The sequence below is a fragment of the Melospiza georgiana genome, chromosome 4, assembly GCF_028018845.1.
Source record: "Melospiza georgiana isolate bMelGeo1 chromosome 4, bMelGeo1.pri, whole genome shotgun sequence".
Classification (NCBI taxonomy): Eukaryota; Metazoa; Chordata; class Aves; order Passeriformes; family Passerellidae; genus Melospiza; species Melospiza georgiana.
Window position 1 is genome coordinate 279,928 of NC_080433.1, and position 17,122 is coordinate 297,049.

General features: G+C 63.3%; 3 protein-coding genes across 3 annotated transcripts in view; all 3 read right to left on the reverse strand.

Annotated features, from left to right (window-relative positions):
• Nucleotides 1-89: 89 nt before the first annotated feature.
• On the reverse strand, nucleotides 90-6,239 carry LOC131082479 (acrosin-like). Its single transcript, XM_058022403.1, has 5 exons — nucleotides 4,205-6,239; nucleotides 3,003-3,242; nucleotides 2,574-2,833; nucleotides 1,516-1,661; nucleotides 90-1,372 (listed from the first exon to the last, which is right to left on the reverse strand). Exons 1-5 carry the CDS (start codon nucleotides 4,549-4,551, stop codon nucleotides 989-991), a joined length of 1,377 nt encoding a protein of 458 aa, XP_057878386.1. The 5' UTR covers nucleotides 4,552-6,239; the 3' UTR covers nucleotides 90-988.
• A 2,430-nt stretch (nucleotides 6,240-8,669) lies between these two features.
• Nucleotides 8,670-9,888, reverse strand: ATP6V1F (ATPase H+ transporting V1 subunit F). Its single transcript, XM_058022826.1, has 2 exons — nucleotides 9,561-9,888; nucleotides 8,670-9,105 (listed from the first exon to the last, which is right to left on the reverse strand). The coding sequence occupies exons 1-2, from the start codon at nucleotides 9,716-9,718 to the stop codon at nucleotides 8,904-8,906; spliced, it is 360 nt and encodes a 119-aa protein (XP_057878809.1). The 5' UTR covers nucleotides 9,719-9,888; the 3' UTR covers nucleotides 8,670-8,903.
• A 1,447-nt stretch (nucleotides 9,889-11,335) lies between these two features.
• The window catches only part of FLNC (filamin C), a 29,403-nt gene continuing 23,616 nt past the window's right edge, over nucleotides 11,336-17,122 (reverse strand). The window contains exons 39-47 of the mRNA XM_058022411.1: nucleotides 16,349-16,609; nucleotides 15,026-15,295; nucleotides 14,526-14,663; nucleotides 14,114-14,229; nucleotides 13,563-13,692; nucleotides 12,900-13,076; nucleotides 12,484-12,702; nucleotides 11,803-12,012; nucleotides 11,336-11,523 (exon numbers count right to left, since the gene is read on the reverse strand). Of these exons, the coding sequence (XP_057878394.1) occupies nucleotides 11,336-11,523; nucleotides 11,803-12,012; nucleotides 12,484-12,702; nucleotides 12,900-13,076; nucleotides 13,563-13,692; nucleotides 14,114-14,229; nucleotides 14,526-14,663; nucleotides 15,026-15,295; nucleotides 16,349-16,609 (1,709 nt within the window). The remainder of the gene's footprint in view (nucleotides 11,524-11,802; nucleotides 12,013-12,483; nucleotides 12,703-12,899; nucleotides 13,077-13,562; nucleotides 13,693-14,113; nucleotides 14,230-14,525; nucleotides 14,664-15,025; nucleotides 15,296-16,348; nucleotides 16,610-17,122) is intronic.

Sequence of the window (17,122 nt, forward strand, 5' to 3'; positions counted from 1 at the left end):
CCTTCCCGCGCTGCTGCTGTAAGGAGGCGGGTCCCAGGTTGTTTAAGGCTACAGACCAGCCCCAGCCTGCTTCCAGCTGAGCCAGTGCTGCCTCAGTCCACCCATGACCTCTGCTGCCATCCCTGGGCTGCTGTCCCCATTCTGCCCCAGAACAGCCAGATCCCAGGGGCTCTGAGCACAGGAGGCTTCTCCTTCCCGTCCGTACAGCTGACACAGGTGGGCTCACACCCAGGGGCTGGTTCTGTCCCACCTTGTTGGATGTGGCCATGCCTCTTGTCTGTGTGTGCGTGTGTGCACAGGATGCTGCATTCCAGAGAGCTGGATACACACACACACTCTTAAAACAGTCATGGAATCTTGGAATAGTTTGGTTAGAAAGGGACCTTAAAGGTCACCTCATTCAGCCCCTGCCATGGACAGGGACGCCTTCCACTATTTCAGGTTGCTCCAAGCCCTGTTCAACCTGGCCTTAGACACTTCCAGGGATCCAGGGGCAGCCACAGCTTCTCCAGGCACCCTGTGCCAGGGCCTCACCACCCCCTGAGTAAAAACTCCTTCCCAGCGCCTCATCCCAATCTCCCCTCCTCTAGGTTTAACCCATTCCTCCTTGTCCTGTCATGGCCTGCCCATGCAAAAAGCCGCTCTCGCTCTCCCCCACTGTTATAACCTGCTTCAATGCAAGGGGCACTGAGGTTTCCCTGGAGCCCTCCCCAGGCTGAAGAATGAATGTGAACAGCACAGCAGATGGACAGACAGAGCAGGGACTCTGCGAGCCTGCGGGTGCACTGAGCAGGGCTGAACACACGGGTAATGGTGAACACAGAAACTTTACTTCAACACCTCAGTCACGTCAGCATCGCTGTGGCTGCAGCGCAGCAGCGTGGGCAGGACAGAGAAGCCTCTGGCCCCGAGGCTGCCTTGGAGCTGCCGTGATCCACTGTAGCCCTGGATCCTGCTCATCCTGCTGCTGCTCAGGCTTTTTGTCCTTCTAAAACTGCAGGAACTCCTGCACCAGATTCCAGAATTGCACCAGGATCTGGTGTGGGAATGCCATGGGCAGTGACGTGCCCGAGGATGTCACTGCTGGTTTCTCGTTGTACTCAGGGGTCAAGTTGATCTCTTCCTCTGGTTCCTCTGGTTCCTCAGGCTCCTCCTCGGGGGCCGAGGTGACAGGTGGCTCCGGTGCTGGACCAGCTCTTTCTGCTGGGCTCAGGCCCGTCTGGAGCAGGATCCAGTTGTAGAAGTGCTGAGTGGAGGTGTAGATCCCGGGGTGCCTGGCTCTGTCACAGCCTCTTCCCCAGCTGTTCAATCCCACCAGCCAGTAGTAGTCAGCTGCATTGTCCTTGCAGACGAGGGGACCCCCGCTGTCCCCCTGCACCGGGAGAGATGGTTCAGGGACTGTGGGGGGCTGCTGTGGGGAGGGGAGGGGCGGACAGGGGACAGGCTGGGCTGCGTGTGGGGGATGAGGGGGTCCCTGCGCTGCCAGGGGCTGAGGGACTCATCACACGCTCCTACCTGGCAGGTGTCGATGCCGCCCTGTGGGTACCCAGCACACAGGTTGTCAGCATGAACAGCCCCTGCATACCATGGGCTGCTGTTGCAGAGCTCAGTGTCCATGAGGTGAACCTTGGACTCCTGCAGCACCATGGCTGTTCCCTGAGCTGTGGGCACAGAGGGGAATGAGCCCCAGCAGCTCAGTACCCATCCCTTCCCCTGCCTGGGGTGAGCCCCCTTCCCAGGCCTGGCTCTGCCCCTTCCCCATGGAACGACATTGTCCAGCTGTGTCCCTTCCCCTTCCCCAGGGGTGACATTGTGCAGCTGTGTCCCTTCCCCTTCCCCAGGGGTGACATTGTCCAGCTGTGTCCCTGCCCCTTCCCCAGGGGTGACATTGTCCAGCTGTGTCCCTGCCCCTTCCCCACAGGTGATGTTGTCCAGCTGTGTCCCTGCTGTTGGCCTGGGGAAGGGGCCAAACCCCCGAGGTTTCCCAGGGCCAGCAGGAATTGTTTGGGTGAGCAGGGACCTTACAGCTCATCCCGTTCCATGCTTGTCTTGGTGGAGGCTCCTTCCCCCAGCCCGGGCTGCTCTGAGCCCGGCCCTGCTGGCGCCGTGCGGCCGGACCCTGTGTGTGCCCTGTCTGTGCCCAGCCCGTGTCCCTGTGTGTGCCCAATCCGTGTCCCTGTGTGTGTCCAGCCCGTGTCCCTGTGTGTGCCCAGCTCGTGTCCCTGTTTGTGTCCAGCCCGTGTCCCTGTGTGTGCCCAGCTCGTGTCCCTGTCTGTGTTGAGCCCGTGTCTGTGTCCAGCCCGTGTCCCAGGGTGCCCAGCTCGTGTCCCTGTCTGTGCCCAGCCCGTGTCCCAGGGTGCCCAGCCCGTGTCCCTGTGTGTGCCCAGCTCATGTCCCTGTCTGTGCCCAGCCCGTGTCCCCGGGTGCCCAGCTCATGTCCCTGTCTGTGTTGAGCCCGTGTCTGTGCCCAGCCCGCATCCCTGTTGGTGCCCAGCCTGTATCCCTGTCTGTGTCCCCCCGTGTCTCAGGGTGCCCAGCTCGCCCTGGGAGCACACATCCTGTTGGGAACTCACCTCTGGCAAAGTTCCAGCCGGCGATGTAGCAGGATTTCAGCTCCGAGACCCTGAGTGAGGGGTCGGGCACACAGCCCAGCTGGATGTAGTCGCTGCACTCCACGGGCTGGTCCAGCTCCACCAGGGCGATGTCGTTCCTGGCCGTGGCAGCCACGTAGTGCTGGTGCACCAGGAGCCTCTGGATGCGTCTCACCAGAGCCTCAGGGCCCATCTGAGTCAGATCTGTGGCCCCAATCACCACGTCCCACGTGGAGATGCCCCTGGGGAGCAGATGGACAGAGGGGTGACAGGGAGCAGAGCCACGGGCTGCAGCAGCCCAGCATTTCCCGGCCTTCTGCTTGCCCAGGTGGGCAGGGCAGCGGCCCATGGTGCTGTGAGCTGGGTGCCTGCCCGTGCTCTGGGGACATCTCTGTCCCTGCTGTCTCTTACCCGGCTCTGGCGAAGCAGTGTGCCACCGTGAGCACCCACTGGGAGCTGAGGAGGACACCCGTGCACATGTGCCACGTGCCGTTCTCCCAGGTGGCCTGGATGCTGACAATGCCGGGCCAGGCCCCAGGCTGGACACTGGTGCCACCCTCACGGGACGTGCCAGCAGCAGAAACCACGGAGTTGTAGTCAAGAGCAGCAGAGCTGTGGTCAGAGGCCATGGGCCGGAGCCCGCACGTCCCTCTGGAAGCACAAAGCCATCAGTGCCCTGCTCGGTGGCTGCTGCTGCTCAGCCTGGAAGTCCCACCTGGTGCTGAGCGGCAGCAGGGCCAGACAACCCCGAGGGGCATCTTTCACCACTGTTCTGCCAGGGAAGTCCCCAAGTGTTCCTCCAGCTCCCTCGCAGAGCCCCCGGGGCCACTGACCTGCAGGTGTCCCAGGTGCCCCCCACGGGCCCGGCCAGGGCCAGCAGCACGAGCAGCCCCAGCAAAGCCATCGGCGCCAGCGCAGGTGGCAGAGGCAGCGCAGAGCTGTCACCTCCAGTGCGGCCACTGCCACAGCACCCACAGCCTTCGTGGTGCTCACAGTGCCCGGGCCAGGGCCGCTGTCACAGAGGGGCTGGTTCTGAGTGCTGGCATGGCAGGGAGGGGCAGCACGGAGTCATAGAGACGTGGAATGCTCTGGGTAGAAGGGACTTTATGACCACCCAGTGCCACCCCTGCCGTGGGCAGGGCCACCTTCCACTATTCCAGGGTGCTCCAAGGCCTGAGGCCTGTCCAGCCTGGCCTTGGGCACTGCCAGGGATCCAGGGGCAGCCACAGCTGCTCTGTGCCAGGGCCTGCCCGCACCCACAGCCAGAAATTCCCTCCTAACACCTAATCTAAATCTACCCACCTTCAGCTTAAGGCCATTTTTCTTGTGTCCTATCACTACAGGCTCTTGTCCAAAGTACCCCTCCAGCCTTTTTCTAAGCCCCTTTTAAGTACTGGAAGAGGCACCAACGTCTCCCTGGAACGTTCTGTTCTCCAGGCTGACCAGCCATGACTCTCTCAGCCTGTCAACCCTTCTTCCCACCCTGAAGGAATATTTTAAATGTGGTGATCCTTACTCTAAAACAGCAGTGCTCTGCTAGTTTGCCTACATTCACCTTTTACAAATGTTTCTTTGCACCCATTTCAGAAAGGCATCTGACTTTGATTACATACCTTGAGAAATGAAGGTTTACATTTTTTCCTCCATAATTTCTTGGACACCTCCAGGGACTCAGACTCCGCGGGGCAGCTCCTTCCAATGCCTGACCACCTTTCCATGAAGAAATTTTTCTTGACGTCCACCCTGAACCTCTTCTGGCATAACTTGAGGCCGCTCCAGGGCTGAGCCTCCCCTGGCTCTGATCTCCTGTCAGGGAGTTCTGGAGAATGAGAAGGTTTCCCCTGAGCCTCCTTTTCTCCAGGCTGAGCCTCTCCAGCTCCTTCAGCTGCTCCTCAGAGGATTCACCCTCTAGGCCCTCCCTATTACGTTGCCTTCTCTGGACACACTCCAGCCCCTCCATGTCCTTCTTGAACTGAGGGGCTGAGAACTGGACACAGGACTTGAGGTGTGGCCTCACCAATGCCAAGGTCAGGGGGACAATCCCTTCTTCCCCACCAGCTCATTTTTAGGCACATAGGGACAAGCTGCTCCTGCACCTTAAAGCTTTCCTTCTCAATGTATGCCCAGCCTTCCTGGACCCTTTGTTTTTAAGGGCTGCTTCCCAAGGGACTGTCCAAATCAGTGTCCCAAACTGGCTGACATTCACCCTCTGACAGTGTAGAGGTTTTGTTGATGCACCTTGTTACTTCGCCAAGGACTGAAACTCCTTCATTTCAGGGTCACTGTGCCCAAGATGGCTCCAACCACCACATCTTCCAGCAGCCCCTCTCAGTCTGCAAACAGCAGGTCCAGCAGGGCCCCACCCTAGGGGGGCTGCTCAGCTACTGAGCCAGAAGTTCTCTTCCACACATTCCAGGAGCCTCTCAGACTGTCTTCTCTCCACTGGGTTTCTTCCAGCAGACATCCAGCAGGTTAAAGACCTCCACAAAAACAAGGACTGGCAACCATGAAACATCAGCCAGCACTTTATAGAATAATTCATCTGCCTCTTCATCCTGGTTGGGAGGTCTAGAACAGACCCCCACCAGGATATCTGCCTTGCCAGCCTTCCCCTTGATTTTCACCACAACCATTCATCCTTTTCATTACTAAGCTCCAGACAGCCAAAACCCTCCCTAAGGTACAGAGTCATCACACCACCTCTCCTGCCTCACCTATCCCTTCTAATGAGCTTGGAGCCATCCATTGCAGCATTCCAGTCATGGAGTCATCACAGTTCCATGACAGCAACTAGATCAGAGCTTTGCTGCTGCACCACAGCCTCCAGCTCCTCCTGTGGTGCCCACACTGCTGCATTGGTGTAGATGCACTTTAGCTGTGCTGTCAATTTCTGCCCCGCACTGGCCTGCTGCCCCCAGCTTCATCTCTAGTGACTGTGCTCTCATCCCCCTCTCCCCTCAGATCTAGTTTAAAGCCCTCTCAATCAGCCTGCCAATCCACAGGTTGGAACCCTTTTGCCTCTTCTCTTCTAGAGGTGAACCCATCTATCTCCAGCCTGGTGCTATACAAACTACCTCATGTTCAAAAAACCCAAAATTCCACCAATGGCACCAGTCTTTAAGCTACTTTTTGCTCCCGTTAGCTTTCTTGTTCATTTTGGCATTCATCCCGACTACCAAAGGAATCAAGACCACCATCTCTTGTACCTTGTGCTCTTGTCCCTTCAACCAGGCAACCCAGTGCACCAAAGCCCTTTTCTGTCACCCTGGTACTTCTCTCATCAGGACAATGAGCAGTGGGCAGCTGTCGCAGACATCTTTTCATTAAAATTCTATCTTAGGATTTTTCCTGTTAGAGCTGAGAAGTTTCAGCAACAAATGTAAACAATTGTTGTCTGCTGCTGTGGAATGCAACAAGTCCACCTGTGATTGGCCCATCTTAGACGTTTACAATTAATGGTCAATCAAAAACTGAGCTATCTCAGACAGAGTCTGAGAGAGCTCTTTTGTTATCATTCTTATTCTTAGCTTAGCTAGCCTTCTGAGAACTTTTTCTTCTATTCATTTTAGTATAGTCATAATGTTATATATATATCATAAAATAATAAATCAAGCCTTCTGATCACAGATTCAACATTTTTCATCTCTCTCTCACCCTGCTCACCCTGAAAACCCCTGTGACCACAGTCACTGGTGGGCTGAATTAGTGCAGGGAGTCTCTCAGCAGTGTCCCCTGCCTGGGCCTCAGGGAGGCCTCGGACTTCCCTGTGGGCTGGGTCTGGCTGGAACACAGGCTCCTCAGCCCCCCTCAAAGTGAATCACACACAAAACTGCCCTTCCTTTTTTCCTTAATAACTGTAGCTGTGATCTGTCTGACTGACTGCACGGATCTGGGGCACCCACCAAGCAGACTTTCTGCTGCACTCTCAACTGTCTGACCCTCAAAATCCAGGACCTCATATGGGTTCCGTAAGGGCACCTGGGAAGGCGAGGGAAGCCGGGGGGGATTCTGCTACCTCCCTAAGCAGGGACCTGTTTCCATGCCCCCCTTTTAGGTCTCCTCCTGCCTGAAGGCAAGAGGGTCAGGGCAACTCTGACTGTTGCCAAGCTTTCATTCATTGCATTTCTCTCCTGGATGGAAGGTGCAACTCCACCAGTCTGTTTCTCTTGACAATCCTTGAGGATCTTCAGCCTCCCCGCCTCCCCTGTGAGATGCCCCAGCTGCTCACACCACACGCAGTGCTGTCTCACTGTGCTCCAGCAGTAACAGTAGGCTCAGACATCCCCTGCATCCCAGGCTTTCTTGGGGAGCTCTGTCTGCTTCTCCCCACTCCTGCCAGCAACGGCTTTTGTCAGTGTGTGAACTACTGCTGGGTCCAATCAAATTGGACAAGTGAAAAAAATAATCCCCACCTGAGAGGAGCACACCTCAAGGGTCAGGAGGGTGGCTGTGCCCTCCTGCAAATCCTGCTGCTTGGGCCGCCACCACGCCATGTCCTGCTGCTCCGCGTCCACTTGTGTGCCCCAGCCACCACGCTCTGGGTCACCTGCACAGCTCGGAGCCATTTCCATCTCCCCCTGCTCCTGGCAATTCCCCCTCTGTGCCTGATGGGCTGCCAGGGCTCCCGAGCCCACGTGGAGCTTTGGACTGCTGCTCACACGTCCACACTAATCCCTCACGTGAGGGGATGGCACCAATCCATGCAAACATCTGAGGCCTCCCCAGGTGATGAGGATGGTGCGAGGCCCAGCCCCGTCCTGCCCAGCGAAGGATGAGGAGTCAGGCCCTGGGCTCCGACAGTCCCAGCTCAGCACGAGGCACAAGCTCCCTCCATCGTGGGAAGGCCAAGCCCTGGGACAGCCGCCCAGGAGGGTGACGGGTGTCCCTCCACAGAGACAGCCTAACCACCTGGACAAGCGCCACCTGCTCCAGGTGACCCTGCCTGGGCAGGAGCTGAGCGGGGGCATCACCACAGGGCCCTTCCCCCTCACACTGTCCTGGGATCCTGTGTGCCACAAACGTGTATTTGTGGTATGTGTGTGACACCTGTGTGTGGCACCTGTGTGTGTGGGGGACATCTGTGACAACTGTGTCCGTGCCCACCTGTGCCCAGCCCACTTCCCAGTGCGTGTCCCCAGCACGGCCACTGCCCAGGGCCCCAGAGATGTGGGCTCCCCTCAGTGCCCTGCAGGTGCCACCCCTGTCTGCAGGGCACAGCAGGGGCTGCTCGGGAGGGGGGAACACAAACACGGGGGCAGCCCTGGCTGGACGGGGCTCCCAGGCCCTCACACCAATGCCCTCAGGCCCTGTGGGGCATGGGGGGCTCACCCCTGCTGTCCCCCCGAGGGTGGGGGTCATGGGGGTCTCAGGGTGCTCCTGACCCCTCCACGGCTCTGTCCCCATGCCCCCCTGCATGTCCCTGTGCCATGCCCCCAGGTCCCCCCGTCCCCACCCCTCACAGCACCCCACAGAGCAGAGCAGAGCAGAGCAGACAGTGAGTGGTGTCAGCACATGTTGGGGACACTGTCAGGGAGACACACGGGGGACACAAATGACATTTGGGCACAGGGGGAGGACAATAAATAACATTGCCCCCAGGTTCTGCTGGGGCTGAGGAGGCTGAGGAGGAGCTGGGGGAACGGTGACAAGGTCACAGTGACAACTCCCAGTGTCCTTGGGGTGTTCCTCTCCTCCCCCACGGCGTCCCTCCCTGCCTGCAGGCAGGACCTGGCAGGATTCAGCAGGATATGCTGGTGGCACTTCCCCATCACGGGACATGGCTGAGACACAGTCACAGGTCACCCTCAGGGCCCCTGTGGCAGCCCCAGGCACCCTCAGGGACACGCCAGGCTCCCTGTGTCACCCTCAGACCCACGGGGCAACCACAGCCCCCCGCATCCAAAGGGCACCCTGGGAACCCCAGAGATCCCCCAGAATAACCCTGGGATGGGCTGGGAATCCCCCAGGCATGGGGCACAACTGCCCCAGATGGGCTGGGGCCCCTGGGTGGGCTTCCCTGGGATGGAGACCCCCAGGCCTGGCTTGTGACCCCATAGGGCACCAGGGGCTGTTTTGGGGTACCACAGGTTGTTGAGTGTAAGAAGCTGGGGGAGTGGTGGAGGACCTTTTGGGGCTGCTGGGAAGGTACCGGGGACCGTCTGGGGGAGTCAGTCACCCGTGACTGGGTGCAAAGAGGCCACGGGCGCAGGGGACAGACTGGGCGAGCTGCGGGGGCTGGCACACAGGGGGTACTGGGGGGAGTTAGAGGGGGATTTGGGGGGTGTGGGGAGGGGCCGGGGGTCCTGGGGGGCTCTATCGCAGCTCGTCGGGCGCGAAGAGCCCCCGGGCGCGGCGCAGCACCGAGTCCCGGGCCGGGTCGTAGGGGTGGTCCTTGGAGGGGATCTCGAGCACCGCGGGCAGCGCCCGGGCGTGGGCGGCGACCGCCGGCCGGATCTGCTCCGCCAGCGCCTGCGAGATCAGGATCATGCCCACGTCCTCCCGCGCCAGGAAACCCCTGCCGAGGGGAGAAAGGGAGAGTGAGGGGCACGGAGAGCCCGTGCGGGCGGGACACGCTGCTGGGCCCCGATCCGCTGAGCGCTCCGGGCAGCCTGAGCCCACATTCTGCCGGCCCTCTCCCTCCCCCGCCGCAACTCTGCGAGCCCCGGAGCCCAGAGCCGGGCTGGGTCCCCCCCGGCCCCCCGAACCTTACCGACACCCTGGAGCCCAGAGCCGGGCTGGGTCCCCTCAGAGTGCCCGCTGTGCGCTCACACTGGCACCTCAGGGAGCCCTCAGCACCCAGAACCTTACCGACACCCCGGAGCCCAGAGCCGGGCTGGATCCCCCTCACAGCCCCCGCTGTGCGCTCACACGGGCACCGCACGGAGCCCTCAGCACCCAGAACCTTACTGATCCCCCCGGCCCCCCTCAGGCCGCCAGAGCCCTCCCAGGCCGCCTTCCCCCCACACACACCGGAACGTCTCCTCGATCTCCGCCAGACTTGTTTCCTTCTCCACCACCAGGAAGTTGGGCCGCCGGTGCTTGTCCAGTTCCCCGATGCCGCCCAGCAGAAACCCGGTCACCGTGTCCTCGTCGCCCATCACCGCGATCAGCTTCCCGCGGCCCGCCATGCCCGGGGCCCACTGGGAACGGAATCCGTCGGGACACGGACCGTGGGACAGCGGCTGCCGGGAGCCGGCGGGTGGGGATGCGCCGCCGGGAGAGGCAGTGGGGATCGGGACCGGCCGGGACCGACCGGAACCCGCCGCCGCTTCCGGGTTCCGCCGCCGCTCCCGGAGCGCCCCGCCCACCGCTGCCCGGCAACGCGGCCCGGCCCCGCCTACCGCCGGGGGAGGACCCGCGCCCCTGCTGGCCACGCCCCTCCGTGTCCTCGCCCCACCCCTATCGCCGGCCCCGCCCCTCACCGCGCGCATGCGCAGAGCGCCGTGTCCTTGAGGGGACGCGGGGCGCTCCCCTGCACAGCGCCCCCTACCGGGCGGCACGGGCCCCGCAGGCACCTCGCACCGCGCTGGCCGAGACCCCCGAACCCCCCGGGCCCCCCAGGCTGCCGCTGTTCTTCCATGGAATCCCCTTGGAGCCCGAACCCCCCGGGCCCCGCAGGCTGCCGCTGTTCTTCCATGGAATCCCCTTGGAGCCCCGAACCCCCCGGGCCCCCAGGCTGCCGCTGTTCTTCCATGGAATCCCCTTGGAGCCCGAACCCCCCGGGCCCCCAGGCTGCCGCTGTTCTGCCATGGAATCCCCTTGGACCCCCGAACCCCCCCGGGCCCCCAGGCTGCCGCTGTTCTTCCATGGAATCCCCTTGGAGCCCGAACCCCCCGGGCCCCCAGGCTGCCGCTGTTCTTCCATGGAATCCCCTTGGAGCCCGAACCCCCCGGGCCCCCAGGCTGCCGCTGTTCTGCCATGGAATCCCCTTGGACCCCCGAACCCCCCCGGGCCCCCAGGCTGCCGCTGTTCTTCCATGGAATCCCCTTGGAGCCCGAACCCCCCGGGCCCCGCAGGCTGCCGCTGTTCTTCCATGGAATCCCCTTGGAGCCTGAACCCCCCGGGCCCCCAGGCTGCCGCTGTTCTGCCATGGAATCCCCTTGGACCCCCGAACCCCCCCGGGCCCCCAGGCTGCCGCTGTTCTTCCATGAAATCCCCTTGGAGTCCCGAACACCCCGGGCCCCACCATTCTGCCCCGGACCCCCAGGGCCATCCCTAAACCCTGCTGTGCTGTTCTGCACACCCTGCAATTGTGGTGTCTTGCTCAGGACACCCCTAGACCTGGCGTCCTTCTGCAGCGTGGCCCCGGCCTGACCTGCTCCCAGCCCCACGCGTGCCATGTCCCCAGCCCCATGTGTGCCGTGTCCTCAGCCCCACGTGTGCCATGTCCCCAGTCTCACCCCAGCCCCACGCGTGCCGTGTCCCCAGCCCCACGCGTGCCGTGTCCCCAGCCCCACGTGTGCCATGTCCCCAGTCCCACGCATGCCATGTCCCCAGCCCCACGCGTGCCCTGTCCCCAGTCCCACCCCAGCCCCACGCGTGCCCTGTCCCCAGTCCCACCCCAGCCCCACGCGTGCCGTGTCCCCAGCCCCACGCGTGCCGTGTCCCCAGCCCCACCCCAGCCCCACGCGTGCCGTGTCCCCAGCCCCACCCCAGCCCCACGCAGGCCGTGTCCCCAGTCACCACGCGGACCCCGTTCCTCTCCCAGTGCTTTATTGCCAGCCCGTGCCCCCCGCACGGGGCGCTCAGGCCGCCGTGACGCGGAAGGGGCTCCCCGGCACGTCGCGGTCGCCCCAGCGCAGCAGCAGCACGTACTCGCCGCGCTCCCGCACGCTGTAGGTCACCGTGTACACGCGGTTCCCCTCGTGCTTCACGTGCACCTCCTCGCACGGCGCCTTGGGGCCGTGCACCCCCACCAGCAGCATGTTTGTGCCTGGGGGACACAGGCAGGGTGAACCCTGAGCTCGAGACCCCAGGGTGGCCCCGAGCTTCCCCCCTGCCTCCCAGACCCTCCACCAGACTCCCCCACCCACCCACCCCATGCCCTCCCAGGGCCCCCAGGCCCGCCTTTAACCCCCCCATCCTTTCTGCAGACTCCCCAGAATTCCCTGAACACCCCAGAGACCCCCCCACCTCTCCTCCAAGCCCTCACAGGGCTCCCTAGGAGCGCCTGCTGAGCCCCATCTGCCCTCCCAGCCCCCAGTGCCCTCACCGGCCTTGCTGCAGTCCACGGTGAAGTGGTTCTTGTGGCCGAGGCGGGCGGCTGCCAGCCCTGGCCCCCGGGCCACCACCTGCCCAGCGTCTGACGGGGCCTTGGTGACCCCCCCAAAGGCGGGGGGGCCCCGCGAGCCCGCCCTCACCACCGGCTCCACCAGCACCGTCGAGGTCTCGTGCAGACTGTGCCCGCCCGACAGCCGTGGGCCTGCGGAGCACCGGGGGGACACGGTCAGCCCCCACCGTGGGACACCCCCATCACAGCGAGCTGGGGGGACATCTTTCAGGGACAGCCCCCCTCCCCTGGGATCCCCACTGTGTCATCCTGGGGCTCCTACACCACGTTGCCCCCCGCACCCCCCCCCACTGCTGTCACCCTGGGGTCCTGCAGGGTGGCCCTCCTGCAACTCTCCATCATGGCCATCATTGACCCTTGTCACCCCACACAGGGGACTCCCGTGTTCTCCTCCCCCAGTCTCCCTTTTCCATGCCCCCCATCCCCGTGTCTGCCCCCAGCCCATCTGCACCACTGACCTTGGCCTTGAAGGGGCCCCAGCGTCCCCATGTCCCCCTCAGTTCCCGTGTCCCCACTAGTTCCGTGTTCCTCTCTGTCCCCATGTCCCTCCCAATACCCATGTACCCATGTCCCCTCCCAGCCCCATGTCCCCCCTGTTCATACCAGTGACCTTGGCCTTGAAAGGGCTCCCTACGATGTGGTGGGGGCCTCCATACTTGATGGAGATGAGGTAGTTGCCAGGGGCCATCGGGGTGTAGGTGACGCGGTGGCCCTCGGGAACCTCGGTACAGTCCAGCTCCACTTTGGAGGGGCCATCAATGGTGACAGCCAGTGCTCCTGCCCCTGCGTTGGCTGTCTGCACCAGGAACTCTGAGGGCACCCCTGGGAGATGGACGTGGGGATGGCATCATGGGGGGGACACCAGGACACCGTTGTGGTCACCACCCACGGCCACGTTCCCACCATGGCAGCGCCATGGCCACATCTCCATTGTGGCTCCGTCCCCATCACCGTTTCACGGCCGTGTCTGTGCCCGCCCCCCTCGCACAGCCCCATCCCTGTCTCCACAGCACTGTCACCTGTGCGGCCACCCTCGAGGCCGGGCCCGAAGGCAGTGACGAGCCCGGGGTCCCCGGCCTGGCTCTGCTCGCCCACACGGATGTTGAAGGGGCTCCCGGGCACGTGGCGCCCATTGAAGCGCAGGTCGATGGAGTGCACTCCGTTCTCCCGCGGCAGGAACCCCAGCGCGTACCGGTCTGGGGGACACAGACACGTCACCGTGTCCCTGTGTCCCCACACCCCTGTGCCCCTGTGTCCCCACACCTCCGTGTCCCTGTGTCCCCATGTCCCCACACCCCCGTGTCCCTGTGTCCCCATGTCCCCACACCCCCGTGTCCCTGTGTCCCCATGTCCCTACAGCCCTGTTCTCGCACAGCAGGAACCCCAGTGCATATCAGGGGACACTGACACATCCCCACACCCCTGTGGCCCGTGTCCCCACATCCCTGTATCTCCACACCCCATGCAAGAACCCCAGTGTGTACTAGTCTGGGGGATGCCATCGTGTCACCACGTCCTGTGTCCTCATGTTCCTGTGTCACTCTGTCCCCATACCCCATGTTCCCATGCTCTCAAGCCCCATGTCCCCACATCACATGATGTCCCCGTGTCTTGCACCCTGTGCCACAACCCCACATCTGCAGAGCCGGTGTCCCCACAGTGTCCCCAGGGTGTCCCCTCACCGCTGTCCAGCTCGGACACGTAGCACTCCTCCACCACCCCTGCAGGCGTGTGCACCTTGGCGTCGATGACGCCGCGTGCCCCGTTCAGCTGCACGGCGAAGGACGCTGGCTGGTTCACTGCCACTGTCTCCTGTGGGGACACCACAGCGGCATCAGGGACAGGGGGACAGGGGGACATCGTGAATGGTGCCAGCTGGGTCACCCCCGGGAATGAGGGGACAAGGCAGGGGGGCAGTGGGGAACACCATGGGGCCCACGGGTGACACAGGGGTGCAGTGTGACACAAGGGACGCGAGACTGGCACCAGAGAGGGTCCCAAGGCTGGCACAGGGGGACATAAAGGTGGTCTAGGGGTGACATGAGGGAGGGAGAGGTGGCTCCAGAGGGCCCAAGGTGCCACAGGAGACCCAGTGGTGGCACACAGTGGGCATCCCAAGAGTGCAATAGGGGCTCAGAGCAGCCCAAGGGTGACCTGGGGACCCAGCGGGCATCCTGTGGCACGTGAGCCCAGGGGTGCCCCAGGGTTCCACAGGGGCTGTCCCCTGCTGTACCTGCAGGCTGGTGACAGTGAGGCGTCGGGCATCATCCGAGTGGGAGGCGACGGGGACAATGAAGGGGCTGTCAGGGATGTGCTCCTCATTGAACTTGATGGACACCTCGTAGTCACCTGGGGGACAGGGGACAGTCAGGCAGGGAGCCCCCACACAGGGACACCTTCCCTTGGGAACACTGTTATGTGGGGACACCCATGCACAGAGACACCCTCCCATGGGGACACCTGAGCAGAGAGACACCTTTATTTGGGGACATCCTCCTGGGGGAATACCCTTAATTGGGGATACATTTGCATGTGGGTTCCTCCTCATATGAGGGTCCTGTGGCCCCAGCCCCAGGCTGAGCACCCTGGGGGATGTTAGGGGTGGTTAGGGTGGTTGGGGGTGTTGGGGTACAGCCCCCCCTCACCTGGCTCCTGCACCAGGTAGGAGACGCCACAGGAGCCGTCCTTGCGGTCCTCAAAGGAGATCTCGGCCTTGCTGGGCCCCTCGACAGCGATGGAGAGGCCCCCCGCGCCCGCCTCACGCGTCCAGATGCTGAACTCAGCTGGGGGGGCCACCGGGGTCACCCTGGCCTCGATGGCACCCCGGGATGGTGACACCCAGCACAGACCTGCACCCACCTCCCCATGCTCCCCCAAAGAACCCACAGCCGACCCATGGAACACAGAGCACCTATGACGCCCCCCCATTGCCCCCACACCCAGCTGTACCCAAATCCCCCATCACAGCACCCAGAGCCCCCAGATTTCACCAGCACCCCACGCACACAGCACCCATAGCACCTGCCCCCCCAGCAGCACCCAGGCCCCACACACATCCCCCAAGAGCACCCGTCCCTCATTGCCCACACATCCCCACCACACACCCACAGCCCCCAGAGCCCCCCGGCCCCCAGCGTCCCCGTACCTGGCGTGCCGGCCACGGCGCGCTGCAGCCCGGTGCCCCCCGCGCGCACCTTGTGGGCGCCGCCCTCGCCCAGCGGCCCCACGGTGAACTGGAAGGGGCTCCCAGGCACGTGCTGCCCGCGGAACTTGACGCTGACGGTGTGGGCGCCCGTCTCCTGGGGCACGAAGCGCACGCTGTACACCCCCGCGGCCCCCGGCACCACCTCGGCCTCGCGCCGCTGCCCCGACGGGCTCAGCACCTGCGCCGACAGCTCCTGCGCCGACGCCTCGCCTGCGGGCACGCGCCGCGTCACCGCGGGCACCCCTAAACAGCGCACCCCAGGGCCACCCCAGCACCCCACCACTATGGCACCCCAGCTCCTGCGCCGGTGCCTCGCCTGCAGTCACACACCATGTCACCCCCGCGGGCACCTGGGCACCCCAGCATCACCCCGTTGTTGTCACACCACCACTGTGCCACTTTGGCACCCCAGCACCCCATCACTACCTGGCACACTCATCCTGCCATCAGAGCACCTCATCACCACATCACTCCATCATCCTGTAAGCCAGGTACCCCTGCACCCCAGCCCCTCTGCACCCCATTTCCATATCACCATGTCACTATGGCATCCCAGCACCTCTCACCATGGCACCCTGTCACCCATCAAGACATCACCCTGGCACCACAGCACCCCTGCACCCCGTCACTAGGGCACTGTGTCATCCTTGTCACCCCAACATCCTGTCACTCTGCTACCAGGGCACTGGGGCACCCCATTGCCCCATCACCTTCTCACCGTCATCCCAAGGGCTCCCTGGCACACTCACGCCCTGCTACCCCACCACCAGGGCACCTTGTCACTGCCATCCCACCACCCTGCCACCAGTGTGCCCTGACATCACAACACCCACCAGAGCCCATGTACACGACCAGTGGGTGCACCTCACCCTGCAAGTGCACCCCCTCATGCACAGGACATGTGCACTTGCCAGCGTGCACACACACACACAGTCACACACACATGTGCACACACATGCACACGCCCTTGAGGCACTGCAGACCCGTGCCGAGGGGACCCACAGCCCTCTGGGCTGAGCACACACACCCTGTAAGCAGGTGTGCACCTGCGTGTGCGAAGAGCTAGAGCTGCCCACCCCTTGTGCAAGCGCAGTGCCCTGCACGCCCAGCCCAGGTGTGCCCGTGCCCCTCATGCTCACCCGCCCCTCGTGCAAGCGCAGTGCCCTGCACGCCCAGCCCAGGTGTGCCCGTGCCCCTCGTGGCCACGCGGCCCCTGTGCACTCCCACTTTGCTGCACCCCGAGCGCCCCGGGGCAGGACGCACCCTCGTGTGCGCGCGCGGGCGCTGCGAAGGCGCCGATGCCCTCGCGGGTCCCGAAGGCCCCGAAGGCCCCGAAGGGCTCCGGGGGCGCGCGGGGGAAGGCGCCGCCCACGCGGGTCGATTCCTCCACGTGCACCTCGCGCGTGGTCTCGCCGCCGCGCGTCTTGCTGATCTCGGTGCGCTCCGTGCGTGTGTACGTGTGGCTGCTGCGCGTGAACGTGCGCGTCAGCCGCTCCTGCGCCGACACCATCTGGAACCAGTTCCCTGGGGGACGCCCCGCAGGACACACAGGGACAGTGCGGACACGTGGGGACACGTGGGGACACGTGGGGACCACAGGGTGTGAGCACAGATGGGGAATGGAAGGGTGCACAGAGCGGTGACGGGGACGCAGGAGGATATGGACAGACATGGGGATGAATGGACAGAGGGATGGATGTAGTGGTGGGAGGAGACGTGGATGAGTGGAGACACGGGGGGATGGAGACAAGGATGGACACAGGGAGGATGGAATCATGATGGGGGGAGACATGGGTGGTCACAGGGTTGGAAGTAGAGAATGGTGCGGGGAGGGGTGGAGCCAAGGGTGGATGAAGGCAGAGATGGACACGTGGATAGGTGTGAATGGACACACAGACATGTGGGCAGAGGTATCAGTGCGGGGTGGCATGCACAGTGGGATGCAAGGACGCAGGCACAGGCACACAGAGGGACACAGACATGGACACAGACGCACGGAGGGGAGAGAAAGAGGAAGCAAGGAGAAATCAGAGCTGG